General features: G+C 35.6%; 3 protein-coding genes across 7 annotated transcripts; all 3 read left to right on the forward strand.

The window, feature by feature from the left end:
• Window positions 1-105: 105 nt before the first annotated feature.
• On the forward strand, window positions 106-2,797 carry LOC132838040 (pleckstrin homology domain-containing family S member 1-like). Its single transcript, XM_060858146.1, has 8 exons — window positions 106-811; window positions 931-1,001; window positions 1,113-1,234; window positions 1,335-1,469; window positions 1,789-1,864; window positions 1,989-2,045; window positions 2,139-2,203; window positions 2,338-2,797. Exons 1-8 carry the CDS (start codon window positions 802-804, stop codon window positions 2,339-2,341), a joined length of 540 nt encoding a protein of 179 aa, XP_060714129.1. The 5' UTR covers window positions 106-801; the 3' UTR covers window positions 2,342-2,797.
• Window positions 2,798-3,564: 767 nt separating this feature from the next.
• On the forward strand, window positions 3,565-12,357 carry LOC132838032 (uncharacterized). The gene is made up of 12 exons (XM_060858134.1): window positions 3,565-3,641; window positions 3,802-3,863; window positions 4,640-4,678; window positions 4,767-4,867; window positions 4,959-5,077; window positions 7,605-7,739; window positions 7,924-7,987; window positions 8,106-8,195; window positions 8,357-8,473; window positions 8,587-8,693; window positions 12,006-12,081; window positions 12,216-12,357. The coding sequence occupies exons 2-12, from the start codon at window positions 3,821-3,823 to the stop codon at window positions 12,222-12,224; spliced, it is 900 nt and encodes a 299-aa protein (XP_060714117.1). The 5' UTR covers window positions 3,565-3,641; window positions 3,802-3,820; the 3' UTR covers window positions 12,225-12,357.
• Window positions 12,358-15,688: 3,331 nt separating this feature from the next.
• Window positions 15,689-22,905, forward strand: LOC132838058 (pleckstrin homology domain-containing family S member 1-like). Of its 5 annotated transcripts, none has more exons than XM_060858189.1 (15): window positions 15,689-15,882; window positions 16,043-16,104; window positions 16,963-17,001; window positions 17,106-17,190; window positions 17,285-17,403; window positions 17,760-17,894; window positions 18,071-18,134; window positions 18,252-18,329; window positions 19,262-19,378; window positions 19,492-19,598; window positions 20,187-20,240; window positions 21,763-21,858; window positions 21,945-22,043; window positions 22,182-22,314; window positions 22,391-22,904. In XM_060858189.1, the coding sequence occupies exons 2-15, from the start codon at window positions 16,058-16,060 to the stop codon at window positions 22,448-22,450; spliced, it is 1,233 nt and encodes a 410-aa protein (XP_060714172.1). In that variant the 5' UTR covers window positions 15,689-15,882; window positions 16,043-16,057; the 3' UTR covers window positions 22,451-22,904. The 5 variants fall into 5 exon arrangements, with proteins under 5 accessions (XP_060714172.1, XP_060714154.1, XP_060714180.1 ...); XM_060858171.1 differs by having other exon boundaries at window positions 15,712-15,882; window positions 17,090-17,190; window positions 22,391-22,901; XM_060858197.1 differs by lacking the exon at window positions 15,689-15,882 and having other exon boundaries at window positions 15,910-16,104; window positions 22,391-22,905.
• The last annotated feature ends 136 nt before the right edge of the window (window positions 22,906-23,041 follow it).

Below are 23,041 nucleotides of genomic sequence, written 5' to 3' on the forward strand. Positions count from 1 at the left end.
TTGATTCATTCTTGAATTACTGCCAATTTGTCAGTCAAGTCAGTGCAGGGTTTTTCTGAAAATAGCCTGTGGCCCTGACCTTCAGGGCTCTTGTGAATGGCATAAACATTGGTGGGAACATTGTGTGTGCAAGAATGGAAGAAGAGAAGAAAGAAAGAGGGAGCTGAAGTCCAGAAACACAGCCAGCATTCTAAACAAGTGCAGGGAGGCAAGATCAAGATACACAACTGCTGACCTGATGTGTGCCATCATGTTTATAGATGTTTGACTATAAACTGACACTAGACATTTATAAGATGTCTGGAAATTATGGCAGGGGGTCGTTAAAGGCCGAACAGGTGTCTGTTAACACTGCTGGTTCCCTCACTGCTCTCTCCTGTGTACAACATTGATGCTTTGCAATTCCAAATCTGCCAAGCACCGAAACAGCATGGGATCAGATTTCATAAAACAAGGAAGTATAGCTCTGTAAAAAATACCCTGTGGTGATATAACTTTGATAATGTAGAATGTGGTAGAATGTTTAACCACAACATGGGGAGGGTTTTCTTTTTCCTCTGTCATCAGAGTGTAGGTTAAATCTTACCAAACACTCTTCTATCTCTTCCCCAGTGTGGATGTTCACAACAGTAATGACCAGCTGCGTCCGGTAAAGCAGCATTTTCTGCATTTTTCTGGAAAGCAGGAAATCTTTTTCAGGAATTTTAATGTCACAAAGCTCACTCTCTAGTTAATTCTGATGTTTCTCAGCCATCCACAATACAAAATACAACAGCATCACATTGTTCTACAGAACTCGAAATGGCATTAAGTAAGTATAAATTTAAATTCAATATAAATATAAATTAGGTTCATTTGTATGCCTTTGCTGGCTGAAGATGCAGTAACTTTCTCATGGTAAATCATGCTGAATCATTTCTTATACTGTAGGTGAAGAAAAGGAGGAGTTATGTGCTGGTTACCTGTATAAGTCCCCTAAAGCATCCCAGTTTAAAATACAGGTTAATTTTCTTGAGTTCTTTAGAAAGCATGTAATTGTGGGATTTTTAAGCTCTATATTATTAAAAGGTTACTATCTAATCTCTTTTTGCCATAATATACTAACATTGCAGAAATCATGGAAGCGGAGGTATTTTGTTCTTGTGAAGAAAAATAAAACTACATGCCATCTTGATTATTTTAAAAGTGAAGAAATGAAGAACAGTGAATCACTTGGAGCCATTGATCTGTCTCAGTATGTTTAGCTTTCCTATCAAAAACATTCTGAGAATTAGCAAGAGTTGAAAGTTAATAGCTTTAAGTACAAATGGGTTTTGAACCTTGCTCTCTTGCAGGGTCTCGTGGATGTTTCTGAATCCTGAGAACCATTCTATGTGGAATTGGGTCCATGAGAGTTTCAGATGCTCTCCCTCTTGTGTTCTTTTTATGAAAGTGGCAGACAGAGACTATTTTCTCATTGGAGAAACCAGGTATGGTTTGTGGGAGGGTTTTTGGAATTAGAAACAAATTGGAAAGCTCAGAATCAAATGTGATCAAAAAGAGCTTGCACTAATTCAACTGAATCAAGTGTTTCAATTGATTAAAACCTCATTTATATTAAACATGTATTGGCTGATTATATTTTAAAGAGTATTTGTTTCATAGGAATAAATGAGTTTGAAGTCAAGTTCACAGAACAGTATTCGGAAGCCTTCATTATTCAAAAGTGTTATATTAGGCAGGAATATCTAAATATATTATATTATGCACTATCTATATATTTTTGTTCTGTATAATTTCTCTCTTCAGTTCAGAGATTGAAAGGTGGTTCAGTGCCTTATATGAGGCTATGCATAATCGTCCTCACAAGCAGCTTGAGCTTACGGTAAAGATCCACTGCTCTTCAAAAAAGTCTTGTTGTGTTTTTAGTTTAACAATGTGCTATACATATATTGCATATAAAGGCAATAATGTGCAATTATTATCTCTGTATAATTTGTGCAATTTAGGAAGCCAGGGGAATCAGAGACATAAGTGCACCTCCGTATTCAGTAATTACAGACCAGGTGTGTTTATTCTTTTCATTATAAATGCTTTGTAGTTGTTACCTCCATAAAAGTATGATGTAGTTTAACATAATACCATGACTGTGGCTTTAGAGGGTTGAGTGGAAATTAGATGCAAGTTCAGACTCACAACCAAAGACGAACAACATGAAAGAGAAGTAAGTAGGCACCATGTACACTTACATTGGAAGGGGTAGTTAATTTATTAGTTTATTAATTCAATAATTAATTAGTTTGTTAATTCAAGATCAATATATTCTCACCTTTACTTTCTGCTTCGTCTGTTTTGAAGATAAACTGAAGAAAGGTTTCCCAAGAAGAGGCCCAGTGGACAATATTCCCACTGGATGGCTCAAATGGTTAAGCTAGGATATGCAAGGAAAAAGAATTTTGCTGTAATGTATGTGTGCCAATAATAAAGACTTCTTCTTCTAGATGGTTACAGCAGAATTAATGATGATAATAAATTCTCAATCAAATATGTAAGTGAAAAATTGTTAGTCTTCTTCCAATGTTAGACTACGAAATATCCTCATGTACTTACAGTAAGTGTCTTTCTATAGAGGGCCCAGGATCGTGTGTATGATGAAAATAATTAAAGCATGAATAAAAAAAGAGGGCCAAGGTATAATCATGTGTATGATGAAAATAATTAAAGCATGAATAAAAACTGAAATGAAATGTATTAGGATAAGATTGATATTGTCAGGTTTATATTATAATTCATTTAATAAAATATAACTTGTCTCATATTCCGTGGTCTCAGTGTCTGCATTTGAAGAGATGGTATTAGTTAGGGTTAACCCTAACCCTAACCCTAACCCTAACCCTGGGTTAATCTGTAATATAATTAAGAATTGCTGTCACCACTGAGCTATCAGATCCTAACCTGATTATTAAAACTCTGACCAAAAAGGCTTAGCTTTTCATGCTTGTAGAACATCTTTCCTTATTACTGACAAATTAAACAACATAAGTAGAGATTTTTTATTTTACAATTATACAAAAACAAAAAGCTCCTTTCTACCAGGACTTATCCTCTGGTAAAGATGCTCTAGTCTTGCCGGATCCCACTAACTGGTCGCACTTTTTTTTTTATGTGAACATTAATCACATAATAATCACATACATGATCTCCTTTTTTTTTAAAGTTGTTGTTGTTGTTGTTTAACTACATATCTGTGCTCTTACCTAACGTTCTGCACAGATTTTGGTAAATAGTCAAAGCAGGTTGGACCACACTAACAGGGATGTTTATTTTAATCAAATTCCTAATTGAAATCCAAAACAGAGACAGAGGTCAAGACACAAAAAAAACTCAGTACTTTGCAGCTGAGTCAGGAGAAAGGAATTAGATTAGTAGACTTGTGTAAGCAGAGCTCAGAATGTCATTATACACAGGTAAATGAAGCGATATAAAAAAACAAACATGTATATATAAGGTCATATAAGGTGATGATCCCTTCCATATGCTGAAAATTCCCCAAGGAACTCCCAAGCCATTATATATTTTGGTAATTAACTTCCTCCTGCCATCATTCAAGAGCCTTGAAAAGAGTTTATTTATACATGGCCACAGACAGATTCAAATAACAGGCAAGTATATGAGAACACTGAATGAAGAAATGTTTTTATAGAGCTGGACAGAAAATCTTAAATGAATATAAACAATTTTCATCTGGAGAGGCTGCTTCTGAAGACTGAAGCCCTACCCATTAATGATCTCACAAGCTGTAATTAAATACCTTGTGCTTAGGTTCAGAGTCATTTGATGAATGTACTTAGAGTGGTGCAGAAGACCATCAGTTTCTGCTGCAGGTAAAGCTTCAAATTCTTAATTACTGAACATAACCTTACAGTAGATTACTGAAGAAATGCAATTCAGTGGTGATTTATGTGTTTTAATTTGGTAGATTTATTATATCTATGTGTGTATATATAAATATATATGACTGTGATGTTTTTTATGCTTCAGATTTTCATTATTCATAATGAAATATTATAATTGATTCTTCTTCTTCTTCTTCTTCTTCTTATTATTATTATTATTATTATTAGTATTATTATTATTATTATTATTGCTATTTTTATTATTATTATTATTGGTAATAATAATAATCATCATCATCATTTTTTTTTTTTAACCTACAAAAAATAAAGACTGCTGAATAGGAAAATGTTTGATAAAATTACAGCCACAAGCAACAATAGAAATGTGCTGGATATGCACTTAATATATTATTCTGATTTATGTGTATAAAATTTAAATGTTACCAGCTTATTATTTTTCACCAGGATTTAGTATTTTGTGGTGCACATTAAAATTTATATTTATTATTAAAAAATACACGATTAATTATTGATCCATACAGTTAGTTTATCACACAGACCTTGTCACTAGTGTTTCTTATGTTTTTTATTCACATTAGAATAAATGAACAGATAATTAAATAACAAGGTATTTATAAATAATTTAGTACATTTATAATTTTCCTGTGTAATAACCTTTGTTTCAGTTTGCTTCTTCTTTGTATTAGTTTGTAGTAAATTTAACACACTGTGAATTAATAACAGGAGTGTTTTTTTTTTTTCAGGAAATCTTACTACAATGTTCAGCAAGCTGAAGAACTCAAGTATGTCTGCCTCATAAATAAATGTTGAACTTAACACATTAATGTTCTGTACAAACTCTGAGCATTATTACATATATTTCTCATCTAGCAAGTACAAATTCCAGGTTTTACCTCGTCCCTGCCAATGTGGAAGAGGTGCACTCTGGATACCTGCACAAGTCACCGTCTCACACCCATTTCAATTTTTTGGTATACTACTTAAAATAAGTCCTTATTTAAATAGGAATAAATCTTTTTTCTGTAACATTTCTGTGTGACTTCTTGCTTTTGTGAACTGCAGAAATCATGGAAGAGGAGGTACTTTGTGCTAAGCAAGACCCCTGGAAATCTGTACGAGCTGAAATTCTTCAGGGACAAAAATAAAAGAGACAAACCCCTAGGACAAATCAACCTTTATGAGTATGTATATAAGCATGTACTCAATAAAACATTCTTAATCAAACAACATTTTTGCAAATTTAGATTCCAAAACTGCAGGATTATTACGTGTTTGTGCCATTATTAGATCTGTTAATTGAATTGAGACCTTGAAATTTAGGTTTCTTGTAATTTAAAATTTACTTATAAAGTTATAAATAAAAATACAACTCACATTTGCCTCATACAGTGGAGTCCCTGGAATATGTGGACAGATTATAGCAAATTGTAGTTGGATGATGATACAGTGTGTATGAAACTTGAAATACCAAAAGAAGACCAGGTCAAAGCAGATATAACATCTTTTGGAATATATTTTTGATACAACATGTTTCTGAAAATGAAAGATTATTTAACCTTCCTATTTTCCCTGTGTCTTTTTGATTTTTGGAAGATTTTAATGTGTCATAACTTGGGTTTTCTTCCACATATTTGCCTGAAATTTTGCAGGATTGTTCCAAATTATGAACTTTGCAAGCAAAATTAATTTTGTCTATTTTCGTTGAACTATGTGTTCGTAAAATAAATACTTTGCATTTTGGAACAGCTTGGGTCATTTTGACCCGGCCACATTTAGTGGGGCAATAGGTCACACTTTTGCCTTTTCAGCGCATTGAACATACATACAGACACAAAAATGCACACATAAAATGTCCACTAACACACAGACCCAAAACACACACTCACCCCCCCCCCACACACACACACACACATGCACACACACACAAACACACACACAAATTGGTCATTGCATTTCATTAGGCCTCCAGAAAAGAAAAAAAAGCCAAACATTTGTAAATATTTCACACTTTTGATATGCCTTCGCCTAGCAGAGGGCAAAATATGATCTGCCGAAATGATGCCACACACACACACACACACAGTCAAATACTGTTCAAAGCATTGGGCATTGCAATTCATTTGGCCTCCAGACAAAACAAAAGCTACACATTTGTAAACGTTTCACACACACACACACACACACACACACGCACACACACACACACGCACACACACAATCATACTGTACACACACATGCACACACATGCACACACACAAACACACACACATATTGGGTATTGCATTTCATTAGGCCTCCAGAAAAAAAGCTACACATTTGTAAATATTTTTCACTTTTGATATACCTTTGCCTAGCAGAGGGCAAAATATGATCTACCGAAATGATGCTACACACACACACACACACACACACACACACACACACACACATGCACAAGCACTGGGCATAGCAATTCATTAGGCCTCCAGAAACAAAAGCTACTCATTTGTAAATATTTCACACTTGTTAGATGCATTTGTCTAACTGGGGGCAAAATCTGATCTACCAACAAGCTTTACACACACACACACACACACACTCATACACAGACACAGACACACACACACAAGCATTGGGCATTGCAATTCATTGGGCCTCCAAAAAAACAAAAACAATCATTTGTAAATATTTCACACTTGTTATATGCATTTGTCCAGCTGGGGACAATATCTTCTCTTCTCTTCTTCTTCTACCAACAATCTTTACACACACACACACACACACACACACACACACACACACACACACACACGTTGTCTTTTCATATTCAAATCATGTTTGTTTCCTCTCTCTTATTTATGAATTTAGTTGCATCAGTCAGCTTTGGCCTGGAGATATGCTGAGTAATGTTTGACATTTATCAGTCAGTGGTTATCCAAAATAATATTTAATAATTTCTGCTTATTTTACTCAAAACATGGCAAAATTTCATAAGGTTTATCGTTCATAAATTAAGTATAATAAAAAAACATAAGGAGGTAAACGAAGTTTTATTCACATGAAATTATGGCAAGTTTTTGAGTGTGTGTGTGTGTGTGTGTGTGTAGCCTGTTGTTGGTTGATCAGATGACATCAGGTGGGCAAAATAGATATTACAAGTGTAAAATAGATATTACACACAGAATGGTAATAATTGTAGAATTTTTGATTTATAAGCATTCAAGTCAATTTGGCCTGTAAAAAAACAGGTTTTATTATTTGCTGACATTAAAAATGGTCAAAATGGTTTCAAAACAATCTCCTGCCCTTAAACTAAACCAGCCTGTAATTGTGCATTAACTTTTGTGCCTCTGAAGTGAAAATAATTCATAATTTCTGTTTTTTTTTTACTTTTGTAAAACTTTTTTTTAGCACTTTTGTATATAAATGAGGTTTATTATACCAAATATAATTTTTTTTTGCAAAATATATGTTAATATGTTGGAAACAAGTTTGACTAAAAAGGTGAAAAAAAAAAGGCTATCATATATACTTCATTTTTTATAAGCAGTCAAAACAGACAAGGTCAAGTTGACTCAGCGCTCCTAATTTGTATAGGAGGACAATAGGAGGGTTAATGTACAGTAACATATTCAGGGGTATGTGAGTAAAATATTTATAACATTAAGAATACGTATGATCGTTCTATTAGTATTGCAAGGTCTTGAGATGGTTTTTTTTGCATTCAGGGTTTTACTGCTATTCCAGCATGCAGAATCACATCCAATTTGCTCGTGGATACAAAGGAACTTTAAATGCTCTGCATCCTGTGTTCTGTACATGAGGGTGCCAGAGAGAGAATATTTCCTTGTTGGAGAAAACAGGTTGGTCTTGATCCATGGCAGCGATCCAAAAACCTTATCAAAGTGCATTAAATTTGTGAATGCTGAAAAAACAGATGTATAAAAAGTCTTGTATCAGTGAATATAAGATTTTGGGAGCTTTTGATGTGTGAAAAAATAAATCAGTACTTTCACTAACAAAGATTTTTTTGAATACTCTCTGCAGTGATGAGGTGGAGGGCTGGTTTAATGCAATATTTAAGGCATTGGACACACTGCCCAAATCAGAGGTACTGTCCAAATAAGATATGAAATCTACATTTCTTTGAGGAAAAAAATCATTTTCATGAATCATGAAAAGAATACATTGTATGGATTGATAATTAGAATTGATTTCTTGTTTAATAGGAAATCAGGAATACATTTGGGAAATGTAGGTCAATATCTGAGCCTTCATGTTTGTATCGTGATCCACAATGGTCTGAAGACCAAGAACAGGTGAGTAACCACCAACAGGATCATAATAATGCCTTTTGTCAATCAGTTCCTGGTTTCTGATACATGGGTCTCTCCCCATTCAGGCAGATATAATATACTACATATATTAATGGGAATCTCATATTTATTTGTTTTGATGGACATGTTGCTTCTGTTAACAGAATAAAACTGAATCAGGTCCATCATCTCTTACAACAAGACAGTCTGCCCCTGAGTCATTTAACGCTCTGTACTCTCCCTATGATTATCCAAAGAATTACATGAAGACACTATCACAAGTAGGTTCACCCACCCACCTCACACCCCCACCTCGAACACACAACTACCCACAACATTTACAGAAAATCATTATTTACATAAAATTACAAAGTCATTCAAATCTTATCTAAAGCCTCAGGAAAGTGATGACTCTGATGACGATGAGGAAGATGAAATGAAGATAAACCAAGAAAGTGAATCAGAGGACAGCTTTAGCACCTACATGGACATGAAATGTGTGTAAGTTTCTCTTTTTCCTTTTCTTATATTATAGTCTATTTCCAAAAAATAAAAAAGCAAAAATTGCTAAATAAGAAATAAAACCGTAGGGAATTGCTGTGATACAGGACAAAGGCGAGCCTGGATCCAAATGCAGTCTATAGTTTAATTATCCAAAACACAAGAAACAGACAAACAGGCAGACAGAGCAAGGCAGAACACAGGGCTAACAGGGAACAGGAACATAGAAACAAACTTCCAACATGTAACAACGACCAACACCAGGGAAGTGGACAAACAGAGTGTATATATAGCTGACAGGAACCAATGACAAAGCAGAGACAATCAGAGACAAAGACAACACACCTGAGGAGATGAATGAGTTCAATCAGTGTCCGTGGGAACAAACGAGTGGGCGGAGCAAACAATTAACAACAGGGAAAGACAGCAGACAGAAACGGGGCAAAAACACAGACAGACTCATCACAGGAATAAAGGGTTATAGAAGAAAATCAACAAAGGAGAGAGAGCGCGAGAGACACTTTATTGATCCCATAGATAATATACACACGTGGACAAAATTGTTGGTACCCTTCGGTCAACGAAAGAAAAACTCACAATGGTCACAGAAAAATCTTTAATCTGACAAAAGTAATAATACATAAAAATTCTATGAAATGTTAACCAATGAAAGTCAGACATTGCTGTTCAACCATGCTTCAACGGAATTATTTAAAAAAAAAAAATAATAAACTCATGGAACAGGCCTAGACAAAAATGATGGTACCCCTAACTTAATATTTTGTTGCACAACCTTTTGAGGCAGTCACTGCAATCAGATGATTCCAGTAACTGTCAGTGAGAGTTCTGCACCTCTCAGCAGGTATTTTGGCCCACTCTTCATGAGCAAACTGCTGCAGTTGTTTCTGGTTTGAAGGGTGTCTTGTCCAGATGGCATGTTTCAGCTCCTTCCAAAGATGCTCAATAGGATTGAGGTCAGGGTTCATAGAAGGCCGCTTTAGAATAGTCCAATGTTTTCCTCTTGGCCATTCTTGGGTGTTTTTAGCTGTGCGTTTTGGGTCATTGTCCTGTTGCAAGACCCATGACCTGCGACCTGACTAAGACCAAGCTTTCTGACACTGGCCAGCACATTTCTCTCTAGAATCCCTTGATAGTCTTCAGATTTCATTGTACCCTGCACAGATTCAAGACACCCTGTGCCAGATGCAGCAAAGCAGCCCCAGAATATAACAGAGCCTCCTCCATGTTTCACAGTAGGGACAGTGTTCTTTTCTTGATATGCTTAATTTTTTCGTCTGTGAACATAGAGCTGATGTGCCTTGGCAAAAAGTTCCATTTTCGTCGCATCTGTCCATAGGACATTCTCCCAGGAGCTTTGTGGCTTGTCAGCATGTAGTTTGGCATATTCCAGTCTAGCTTTTTTATGATTTGTGTCCTTGGTCGTCTCCCATGTAGTCCACTTTGGCTCAAACAACGACGGATGGTGCGATCGGACACTGATGTTCCTTGAGCATGAAGTTCACCTTGTATCTCTTTAGAAGTCTTTCTGGACTCTTTTGTTACCATTCGGATTATCCGTCTCTTTGATTTGTCATAGATTTTCCTCCTGCGGCCACGTCCAGGGAGGTTGGCTACGGTCCCATGGATCTTAAATTTCTGAATAATATGTGCAACTTTAGTCACAGGAACATCTACAGTAGCTGCTTGGAGATGGTCTTATAGCCTTTACCTTTATCATGCTTGTCTATAATTTTCTTTCTAATCTCCTGAGACAACGCTTTCCTTTGCTTCCTCTGGTCCATGTTGAGTGTGGTACACACCATGTCACCAGACAACACAGTGACTACCTGGAGCCCTATATATAGGCCCACTGACTGATTACACGATTGTAAACCCTGTGATGCTAATTAGTGGACACACCTTGAATTAACATGTCCCTTTGGTCACATTATTAAGAGTAATGCTGTGGTATAAAAGCAAAAAAAAATGTTTCTCTATTAATCTCTATAGGTAATCCTATACTGTACTGTATATAACTTGCCACCAGTTTTGCCATATTTCAGAGCTGCAACATCACTGGAGTGCCCAAAAGCACAAGGTGTGCAATACTCAGAGACATGGCCAAGGTAAGAAAGGCTGAAAAACGACCACCACTGAACAAGACACACAAGCTGAAACGTCAAGACTGGGCCAAGAAATATCTGAAGACTGATTTTTCTAAGGTTTTATGGACTGATGAAATGAGAGTGAGTCTTGATGGGCCAGATGGATGGGCTCGTGGCTGGATCGGTAAAGGGCAGAGAGCTCCAGTCCGACTGAGACGCCAGCAAGGTGGAGGTGGAGTACTGGTTTGGGCTGGTATCATCAAAGATGAGCTTGTGGGGCCTTTTCGGGTTGAGGATGGGGTCAAGCTCAACTCCCAGTCCTACTGCCAGTTTCTGGAAGACACCTTCTTCAAGCAGTGGTACAGGAAGAAGTCTGCATCCTTCAAGAAAAACATGATTTTCATGCAGGACAATGCTCCATCACACGCGTCCAAGTACTCCACAGCGTGGCTGGCAAGAAAGGGTCTAAAAGAAGAAAAACTAATGACATGGCCTCCTTGTTCACCTGATCTGAACCCCATAGAGAACCTGTGGTCCATCATCAAATGTGAGATTTACAAGGAGGGAAAACAGTACACCTCTCTGAAGAGTGTCTGGGAGGCTGTGGTTGCTGCTGCACGCAATGTTGACGGTGAACAGATCAAAACACTGACAGAATCCATGGATGGCAGGCTTTTGAGTGTCCTTGCAAAGAAAGGTGGCTATATTGGTCACTGATTTGTTTTTGTTTTGTTTTTGAATGTCAGAAATGTATATTAGTGAATGTTGAGATGTAATATTGGTTTCACTGGTGAAAATAAATAATTGAAATGGGTATATATTTGTTTTTTGTTAAGTTGCCTAATAATTATGCACAGTAATAGTCACCTGCACACACAGATATCCTCCTAAAATAGCTAAAACTACAAACAAACTAAAAACTACTTCCAAAAATATTCAGCTTTGCTATTAATGAGTTTTTTGGGTTCATTGAGAACATGGTTGTTGTTCAATAATAAAATTAATCCTCAAAAATACAACTTCCCTAATAATTCTGCACTCCCTGTGTATGTGTATATATATATATATATATATATATATATATATATATATATATATATATATATATATATATATATATATATACACACGTATATATATATATATATTACGCATAGTGCTGTGAGTGTATTTTATGTGAATAACATGTTTTCATGTCCATGCACAGGACAGAGATAATGAGACAGGCTCAGAATAAATGCAAGTTCAGACTCACAACCAAAGACGAACAACATGAAAGAGAAGTAAGTAGGCACCATGTACACTTACATCGGAAGGGGTAGTTAATTTATTAGTTTATTAATTCAATAATTAATTAGTTTGTTAATTCAAGATCAATATATTCTCACCTTTACTTTCTGCTTCGTCTGTTTTGAAGATAAGCTGAAGAAAGGTTTCCCAAGAAGAGGCCCAGTGGACAATATTCCCACTGGATGGCTCAAATGGTTAAGCTAGGATATGCAAAGAAAAAGAATTCTGCTGTAATGTATGTGTGCCAATAATAAAGACTTCTTCTTCTAGATGGTTACAGCAGAATTAATGATGATAATAAATTCTCAATCAAATATGTAAGTGAAAAATTGTTAGTCTTCTTCCAATGTTAGACTACGAAATATCCTCATGTACTTACAGTAAGTGTCTTTCTATAGAGGGCCCAGGATCGTGTATATGATGAAAATAATTAAAGCATGAATAAAAAAAGAGGGCCAAGGTATAATCATGTGTATGATGAAAATAATTAAGGCATAAATAAAAAAAGAGGGCCAAGGTATAATCATATGTATAATGAAAATAATTAAAGCATAAATAAAAACTGAAATGAAATGTATTAGGATAAGATTGATATTGTCAGGTTTATATTATAATTCATTTAATAAAATAATACTTGTCTCATATTCCGTGGTCTCAGTGTTTGCATTTGAAGTGATGGTATTAGTTAATGAGTTTGTGCATTAATCTGTAATATAATTAAGACGTGCTGTCACCACTGGGGGGGCATGGTGGCTTAGTGGTTAGCACGTTCGCCTCACACCTCCAGGGTTGGGGGTTCGATTCCCGCCTCCGCCTTGTGTGTGTGGAGTTTGCATGTTCTCCCCGTGCCTCGGGGGTTTCCTCCGGGTACTCCGGTTTCCTCCCCCGGTCCAAAGACATGCTTGGTAGGTTGATTGGCATCTCTGGAAAATTGTCTGTAGTGTGTGATTGCGTGAGTGAATGAGAGTGTGTGTGTGCCCTGCGATGGGTTGGCACTCCGTCCAGGGTGTATCCTGCCTTGATGCCCAGTGATGCCTGAGATAGGCACAGGCTCCCTGTGACCCGAGGTAGCTCAGATAAGCGGTAGAAAATGAATGAGTGAATGAATGAATGGGCTATCAGAGCCTCACCTGATTATTAAAACTCTGACCAAAAAGGCAGACCAAATGCTGGTAGAACATCTTTCCTTATTACTGACAAATTAAACAACATACTTAGAGGTTTTTTATTTTCTTAAAGATTGTAATTTTGTCTACAATTTAAATTAGTAATCATTTTTTTAAAACTATTTTACAAAAACAAAAGCTCCTTTCTACCAGGACTTATCCTCTGGTAAAGATGCCCTAGTCTTGCTGGATCCCACTAACTGGTCCCACTTTTTTATTGGGGTGCTGTTTTATTTTTATGTGAACATTAATCACATAATAATCACATACATGATCTGCTTTTTTAAAGGACATTTTGTTGTTGTTGTTGTTGTTGTTGTTGTTGTTTAACTACATATCTGTGCTCTTACCTAACGTTCTGCACACATTTTGGTAAATAGTCAAAGCAGGTTGGACCACACTAACAGGGATGTTTATCGTAATCAAATTCCTAACTGAAATCCAAAACAGAGACAGAGGTCAAGACACAAAAAAAAACTCCGTACTTTGCAGCTGAGTCAGGAGAAAGGAATTAGATTAGTAGACTTGTGTAAGCAGAGCTCAGAATGTCATTATACAGTACACAGGTGACACTAGACTATCGAGACAAGTAAAATAAAGAGAAACACTGATCATGGACGTGTGCTAAGAAGAGGGACGAGGTATCCTGTGTATAATCAGAGGTGGGTAGAGTAGCCAAAAATTGTACTCAAGTAAAAGTACTGTTACTTCAGAATAATATGACTCAAGTAAAAGTAAAAAGTAGACATCCAAATAATTACTTGAATAAGAGTAAAAAAGTACTTGGTGAAAAAACTACTCAAGTACTGAGTAACTGTTGAGTAACGTCTGATTTATTTTTTAACACGACAACAATCACTCTCACTCACTCACTCATTTTCTACCGCTTATCCAAACTACCTCGGGTCACGGGGAGCCTGTGGCTATCTCAGGCATCATCGGGCATCAAGGCAGGATACACCCTGGACGGAGTGCCAACCCATCGCAGGGCACACACACACACACTCTCATTCACTCACACAATCACACACTAGGGACAATTTTCCAGAGATGCCAATCAACCTACCATGCATGTCTTTGGACCCGGGGAGGAAACCGGAGTACCCGGAGGAAACCCCCGAGGCACGGGGAGAACATGCAAACTCCACACACACAAGGTAGAGGCGGGAATCGAACCCCGACCCTGGAGGTGTGAGGCGAACGTGCTAACCACTAAGCCACCATGCCCCCCCACGACAACAATCAGACAGACAAAAATACAAAATAATCTTTAGGCAAATTATGGCTCATCCAATCAATAAAATAAATTTAAATTAATTAATTACAAAATAGCTTACATTGAAATAATTCAGGTAAATTCAAGTACTTAATAAATAAAATAATAATAAATAAAAAATAAATATGCACAAGTAACACAAATTTCCAAACCTTTACTTTTTTACCAGGCAGAACTAGAACGAGGCAGCCCATAAATTCTCATAAACTGTGTGTGTGTCTCCAGTGACAGAACAACAGAAGGAAACCACACACACACACACACACACACACACACATTTCATTTCTTTTGTGTTGTGATTGTTGCACATTCGATACCTTGATGAAAGGGCAATAATAATGAAATACATCTCTACTCCTTTAATTTCAGGAAGCCTCTAGTACTTTCCTTAGTTTCAGGTAAGCTAAAGCTTCTGGTTGCAAAGCTGTTTTTGTTTCTCAAAATATCTTCCTTCATGTTCATCAGAACAAAGAAATTTATACAGGTTTGTAACAACATGAGAGTGAGTAAATGATGACAGAATTTTCATTTTGAGTGAACTATCCCTTTAAATATGTGTGTTCGGCGCTGCAATAAACGACACGTCTCACGTCATCTGTTTGTCGGTTCTTGCGGCGCTGAGTAAAGTTGAGCACATAAACAGCCGAACTCGACAAAACTGCTGTGTTGCTAACTAACGCGTCCCGCCGCTGAGATTGAGTATGGTAACGTGACGAGACTGTACAACTACGTTTGAAACACAGTCATGTGGTAGAGCCTTAACGGAAGTTTCTCTATCTGTCAAAATAAAACATTAAAATTGATGTGTAGAAAACCAAAGAGGTAAAAAGAAAAGTAACGAGCTCATTGTAGCCTAATGTAGCGGAGTAAGAGTACAGTTTCTTCTTCACAAATCTACTCAAGTAAAAGTAAAAAGTATAGTGATTTAAAACTACTCCTAGAAGTATAATTTTTTCTAAAAAAAACTTACTCAAGTAAATGTAACGGAGTAAATGTAACTCGTTACTACCCACCTCTGTGTATAATTAAATGATTAATGTGTCCACATACAAGTACAAAATGATGCATATTAATAATCACTTTGAAGACACAATTGCATAGTTGTAGAATTATCTTTATAATTAGAAATGTTGAGCTGAGAGGTGCAGGTAAATGAAGCGATATAAAAAAAAAAACAAACATGTGTACAGTATATAAGGTCGTATAAGGTGATGATACCTTCCACATGCTGAAAATTCCCCGAGGAACTCCCAAGCCTTTATTTATTTTGGTAACTAACTTCCTCCTGCCATCATTCAAGAGCCTTGAAAAGAGTTTATTTATACATGGCCACAGACAGATTCAAATAACAGGCAAGTATATGAGAACACTGAATGAAGAAATATTTTTATAGAGCTGGACAGAAAATCTTAAATGAATATAAACAATTTTTATCTGGAGAGGCTGCTTCTGAAGACTGAAGCCCTACCCATTAATGATCTCACAAGCTGTAATTAAATACCTTGTGCTTAGGTTCAGAGTCATTTGATGAATGTACTTAGAGTGGTGCAGAAGACCATCAGTTTCTGCTGCAGGTAAAGCTTCAAATTCTTAATTACTGAAGAAATGCAATTCAGTGGTGATTTATGTCTTTTAATTTGGTAGATTTATTATATCTATGTGTGTATATTTAAATATATATGACTGTGATGTTTTGTTTATGCTACAGATTTTCATTATTCATAATGAAATATTATAATTGATTCACCTCTTTGTTAAGATTCTTCTTCTTCTTCTTCTTCTTATTATTATTATTATTATTATTATTATTATTATTATTATTATTATTATTTGTGGTGGTGGTGGTGGTGATAGCAGTAATAAGAGAATACTACTACTACTACTACTACTACTACTGCTAATAATAATAATAATAATAATCATCATCATCATCATCATCATTTCTTTTTTTATTAATCTACAAAAAAGTAAAGACTGCTGAATAGGAAAATGTTTGATAAAACTACAGTCACAAGCAACAATAGAAATGTGCTGGATATGCACTTAATATATTATTCTGATTTATGTGTATAAAATTTAAATGTTACCAGCTTATTATTTTTCACCAGGATTTAGTATGTTGTGGTGCACACATTGAAATTTATATTTATTATTAAAAAATACACGATTAATTATTGATCCATACAGTTAGTTTATCACACAGACCTTGTCACTAGTGTTTCTTATGTTTTTTATTCACATTAGAATAAATGAACAGATAATTAAATAACAAGGTATTTATAGATAATTTAGTACATTTATAATTTTCCTGTGTAATAACCTTTGTTTCAGTTTGCTTCTTCTTTGTATTAGTTTGTAGTAAATTTAACACACTGTGAATGTGCTGATATGTGTCACCACATATTAAATAACAGGAGTGGTTTTTATTTCAGGAAATCTTACTACAATGTTCAGCAAGCTGAAGAACTCAAGTATGTCTGCCTCATAAATAAATGTTGAACTTAACACATTAATGTTCTGTACAAACTCTGAGCATTATTACATATATTTCTCATCTAGCAAGTACAAATTCCAGGTTTTACCTCGTCCCTGCCAATGTGGAAGAGGTGCACTCTGGATACCTGCACAAGTCACCGCCTCACACCCTTTTCAAATCCTTGGTATACTACTTAAAATAAGTCCTTATTTAAATAGGAATAAATCTTTTTTCTGTAACAACATTTCTGTATGACTTCTTGCTTTTGTGAAATGCAGAAATCATGGAAGAGGAGGTACTTTGTGCTGAACAAGACCCCTGGAAATCTGTACGAGCTGAAATTCTTCAGGGACAAAAATAAAAGAGACAAACAACTAGGACAAATCAACCTTCATGAGTATGTATATAAGCATGTACTCAATAAAACATTCTTAATCAAACATTTTTGCAAATGTAGATACAACTCACATTTGCCTCATACAGTGGAGTCCCTGGAATATGTGAGCAGATTTTAGCGAATTGTAGTTGGATGATGATACAGTGTGTATGAAACATGAAATACCAAAAGAAGACCAGGTCAAAGCAGATACAACATCTTTCAGAATATATTTCTGATACAACATGTTTCTGAAAATGAAATATTATTTAATGTAACATATTCAGGGGTATGTGAGTAAAATATTTATAACATTAAGAATACGTATGATCGTTCTATTAGTATTGCAAGGTCTTGAGATGTTTTTTTGCATTCAGGGTTTTACTGCTATTCCAGCATGCAGAATCACATCCAATTTGCTCGTGGATACAAAGGAACTTTAAATGCTCTGCATCCTGTGTTCTGTACATGAGGGTGCCAGAGAGAGAATATTTCCTTGTTGGAGAAAACAGGTTGGTCTTGATCCATGGCAGCGATCCAAAAACCTTATCAAAGTGCATTAAATTTGTGAATGCTGAAAAAACAGATGTATAAAAAGTCTTGAATTGGTGAAATGGTGAGCTTGTGATGTGTGAAAAAATAAATCAGTACTTTCACTAAGAAAGATTTTTTTGAATACTCTCTGCAGTGATGAGGTGGAGGACTGGTTTAATGCAATGTTTAAGGCATTGAAAACACTGCCCAAATCAGAGGTACTGTCCAAATAAGATATGAAATCTACATTTCTTTGAGAAAAAAATCATTTTCATGAGTCATGAAAAAATACATTGTATGGATTGATAATTAGAATTGATTTCTTTTTTTAATAGGAATTCAGGAAATGTAGGTCAATATCTGCGCCTTCAGGTTTGTATCGTGATCCACAATGGTTTGAAGACCAAGAACAGGTGAGTAACCACCAACAGGATCATAATAATGCCTGTACTGATGCAGATTTGTTCCCACTATAGATAGTATTAGAGGAAGGATAGTACTATCTCCCTTGATGCTCTCTACTGTAAAAACCCAGTATTTCCACCATATTACAAAAGGTCTGGTTAAACTGTAGCTATTGCAAAGTTCTGAACAATGGGAAACCTTGTGTCCTGACATTACTTTGACACAGTAACATATCCATGGAGGCCCAACCTCACAACTTACAGCACTTCTATGAGCTCCTGCTAACGTCTTGGAGCCAGATACCTTCAGAGGTCTTGTGGAGTCCATGTCTTTATGGGTCAGAGCTGTTATTCCAGCACACAAGGGGCATACAGACAATATTAGGCAGGTGGTCTTAATGTTATGAATAATGAGTGTGTACATGCACCTGATAGTTTTGATTGAGCACTATTTCTGGAACCTTCTAGGAAAGCAGTGGTTTGTAAGCTTTGTAATTGAATAAACCAATATGAATAAGCTTTCTGGGTAAAATTCAATATTATACACACATCTGAATCTACTACACTATTTAAAATAGCTCTTAGATTAAAGACCCCAGGACAGATCTATATTAATTCACAGAGATCAGCAATAAAATGGAAATAACTAAGAATTAAAAAAAATCACATAACTAAGCTTTATGTACTGTTGTGGACATTTCAATATATTTATTATGAATGGATCAAGAAACGTATTGTACATAATAAACCTAATGTGATAGACATGACCTCAAGTTGAAAATAGCTCAAAAAAGTCTGAAAGTAAAAAAGGAATTTTGTCAATCAGTATCTGGTTTCTGATACATGGGTCTCTCCCCATTCAGGCAGATATAATATACTACATATATTAATGGGAATTTCATATTTATTTGTTTTGATGGACATGTTGCTTCTGTTAACAGAATAAAACTGAATCAGTTCCATCATCTCTTACAACAAGACAGTCTGCCCCTGAGTCATTTAACGCTCTGTACTCTCACTATGATTATCCAAAGAATTACATGAAGACACTATCACAAGTAGGTTCACCCACCCACCTCACACCCCCACCTCGAACACACAACTACCCACAACATTTACAGAAAATCATTATTTACATAAAATCACAAAGTCATTCAAATCTTATCTAAAGCCTCAGGAAAGTGATGACTCCGATGACGATGAGGAAGATGAAATGAAGATAAACCAAGAAAGTGAACCAGAAGAAAGCATTAGCAACTACATGGACATGATATGTGTGTAGGTTTCTTTCTTTCCTTTTGTTATATTATTTTAAAGTCTATTTCCAAAAAATAATATAAAAAAAATTGCTACATAAGAAATAAAACCTTAGGGGATAAAGGTTTATAGGAGAAAATCAACATCTATATATATATATATATATATATATATATATATATATATATATATATATATATATATATATATATAGGTAGATAGATAGATAATGGCACATTATGACTTTTATTTAAAGAGTAATGTCATATTTTTTATCTATATTGTCTGTGAAACAGGTAAGTTATCACTTACCTTATAGCTATAAACATTTATTTCCTAATTGTTAGTAAGATGTTAAAAATGTTATAGATAAGTCTTTTGCCCTGAAGATTTTGACACTGGAGACTTTAAAATGTGTGAAATGACTTAAAAATTAAAAAACCTTCTGACCATTAAACAGTAATGCTGTGGTATAAAAGCAAAAAAAAAATGTTTCTCCATTTAGTTAATCCTATATATATAGTGAGCAATATAATATCTATACTAATCTTATGCATAGTGCTGTGAGTGTATTTAATGTGAATAACATGTTTTCATGTCCATGCACAGGACAGGGATAATGAGACAGGCTCAGAATAAAGAGGCATTTATTCCTCAAACAAAGTAAGTACAACTCTTTATCTGATTGAGATTGTTTTTGTGATTGAGATTGTGTCTTTTTTTAGGTCAGAAGTTGTTTCTTGTTCCATAAACAACTCTTTGCTTAGCAACTTGAAACTCGTGTTGTTTATCAGAGGATGGCCTAACTAAATCATTGCTGTGTTGTGTATAAAAATGAAGTTGTTAATGAATCTTGTAGAACAAGTCTGAAAGTTGTATTCAATGAAGGAAACCTTGATGTTCCGTGAGGTACTTGCATCCTCATACCTAGAACTTATGAAATTATTTGCTTAATTGCTGGGTCTGTTTTTTGTTGTTGTTGTTGTTGTTGTCGTTTTTCATTTTAATAGATTTTATTAACAAAAAATCAAGAGACAAAAGGTATATGTTAATTTTTAACACTTTAGAGGAAATGTTTATCTCTGGGTAAACAATGAGATAAAATGTATTTTGTTTATGATCTTCAGTTTGGACTAAATATTATGTTGAATATTTTATTTAGTTTCATTAGGCTGTGTACACTGACAAGGACAACTAATAGCTAAGCTCTCGTTCAGTTCCATTTTATTTACATAAAGTTTTCAACAGACACCGACACACAGCAACTTTACTGATATATAGATGCCAATTTAACTCCCAAATGAACAAGCCTGAGGCAAGATTGGTAAGAAAATCTTCCTGAGACAACATGTAAAAGAAACCTTGAGAAGAACCACAATGATGGCAGCAGATAGTGAGATTATAATCATAACTCGTCCACAAGTGTACACTGTATATGAATTAAAAGAATGTTCAGTATGATCACCATAGTCATGATTACACCAGGAGGTTGTATGTACAAGTCTGTGATTATCCACAGAAGAACAGGTGAGATTTTTTGGCAAACTGGTTTTTGGAAGTTCAAATCTTTAAAGGATTAATGTGGGATTTTCCAAAGTAAGTGAAAAGGAATACTAAAGCCTGGTCAGTTCTAGTTAATAGGTCAGTTATGACATTTACATTCATTCATTCATCTTCTACCGCTTATCCGAACTATCTCGGGTCACGGGGAGCCTGTGCCTGTGTCAAGGCAGGATACACCCTGGACGGAGTGCCAACCCATCGCAGGGCACACACACACTCTCATTCACTCACGCAATCACACACTACGGACAATTTTCCAGAGATGCCAATCAACCTACCATGCATGTCTTTGTACCCGGAGGAAACTCCCGAGGAACGGGGAGAACATGCAAACTCCACACACACAAGGCGGAGGCGGGAATCGAACCCCCAACCCTGGAGGTGTGAGGCGAACGTGCTAACCACTAAGCCACCGTGCCCCCTGACATTTACATATAATAACATAAAATGAACAGTTCTGGTGCCACATTGTTGACATCCGTTAAATAAGAAAGACTCCCCCATCTCCTAAGGTCCAGTTAAGAACGCAAGATTTTTTATAAGGTTTCGTATTTGAAATCATTCCTGTTATAATTCACAAATAAGTCTAAATAGTAATGACGGAAAATGTTTTGTTTTGTAGTGTGGAGGGAAATAATGTTTTGGAGAACTCGTTCCTCCAGACTTGTAATCAGGACACTGGCTCCACTGCTCTGAGCGGCCAGATTTCACCACGAAGGTGAGCAAAATGCAAATGACTTCAGAGAAAAATGTGACTTTCAGATAACACACAGTCTGTTGATGCTAAATCTGTGCATTTCTCAGTGAAATGGTCATCCCTGTGGAGAAGGAAATAGAAATATTTGTTAGTCAAAATGAGCTGAAATACAGTGTGATCTTCTCAGAGAAAGGGGGCAGAGTATGGTAGGCTACTTTCTAAAAATTTCACACAAACTTTTGTTCATATGTAAGGATAAATTATCCATCTTGATTAAGAATCATAGACTCCAGTTATAAACTCCAGATCCTTAGTTGCTAATGATGTTCTCTGTTCCTCGACAGTGTGTCCAACTGGATGCAAAGGCAATCATCTGAGCTGTTCCATGAGGGTGACCAAATCCTAGCTATTAATGACCTTCTTACAGACAGTCTGGTGGAGTTGAAAACTTATCTAAAGAGGCTTACTAAAGACCAGGTAAGAACACATGTCTGATTAGGGAAGTGTTTTGGGTTTTTTGTTTTAATTTTACTCATATTAATCTCTCTTGCAGGTAAAATTAACTATCTTAAGACAACCAGGATCCCAACCCTTAACTGGATGTTGCACGTAAAGTGACCTCTGCTCTGATTCTTTGCACCTCCCAGCATAGAACTAGAGACATGTGTTGGACGTGATGAAGATCAGGCATCCTGACTCTCTTTGCCTTTAAGCAAGCTGCAGTGTGATGTCTGGGACTGTTTTACAGTGCTGCTCAAAAGAATATATTCCAAATGATTCAAAATAGACACCTTCTAAACCTAGTCTGGGATGACTGTTAAGTCGAAATCTTTGCTCTGATGAAGAATTGAAAAGACCCCAGCTATCTGTACGTGCATTACACTGCACTTCTCTTGCCTTTGGGAGAACTACATCAAGAAGCTGTCTAGCCTTTCAAATGTGCAGACGAGAAAGAATTTAGATTGCATTGAAATTTAAGCCACTTTACAGACTTTCTGAATGTTGCTCTAATGTTATTTTTCCTACCTCTACTTGATAATTTAAGTAGACAAATACATATGGTAACTTAACAAATACATATACAACTTAACAAATACATATGGAAAATTATTACTTTCATAGATGTATTGGAGATGACAATGTTACATTCTGACATGAGTTTACATTTCTAAATGTTATACCTGTTTTTTAAACAAATATATAC

Source organism: Tachysurus vachellii, chromosome 2 (genome assembly GCF_030014155.1).
Source record: "Tachysurus vachellii isolate PV-2020 chromosome 2, HZAU_Pvac_v1, whole genome shotgun sequence".
Taxonomy (NCBI): Eukaryota; Metazoa; Chordata; class Actinopteri; order Siluriformes; family Bagridae; genus Tachysurus; species Tachysurus vachellii.

Excerpts from the sequence above, each read along its gene's own strand:
- LOC132838040 (XM_060858146.1), top strand. Across the intron at positions 1,002-1,112 it reads CATCCCAGTTTAAAATACAG|AAATCATGGAAGCGGAGGTA; the intron begins GTTAATTTTCTT and ends CTAACATTGCAG. Across the intron at positions 1,235-1,334 it reads GGAGCCATTGATCTGTCTCA|GGTCTCGTGGATGTTTCTGA; the intron begins GTATGTTTAGCT and ends GCTCTCTTGCAG.
- LOC132838032 (XM_060858134.1), top strand. The coding sequence starts at position 3,821 with ATGTACTTAGAGTGGTGCAGAAGACCATCAGTTTCTGCTGCAG. Across the intron at positions 3,864-4,639 it reads ACCATCAGTTTCTGCTGCAG|GAAATCTTACTACAATGTTC; the intron begins GTAAAGCTTCAA and ends TTTTTTTTTCAG. Across the intron at positions 5,078-7,604 it reads GGACAAATCAACCTTTATGA|GGTTTTACTGCTATTCCAGC; the intron begins GTATGTATATAA and ends TTTTGCATTCAG.
- LOC132838058 (XM_060858171.1), top strand. The coding sequence starts at position 16,062 with ATGTACTTAGAGTGGTGCAGAAGACCATCAGTTTCTGCTGCAG. Across the intron at positions 16,105-16,962 it reads ACCATCAGTTTCTGCTGCAG|GAAATCTTACTACAATGTTC; the intron begins GTAAAGCTTCAA and ends TTTTTATTTCAG. Across the intron at positions 17,895-18,070 it reads TTCCTTGTTGGAGAAAACAG|TGATGAGGTGGAGGACTGGT; the intron begins GTTGGTCTTGAT and ends TACTCTCTGCAG.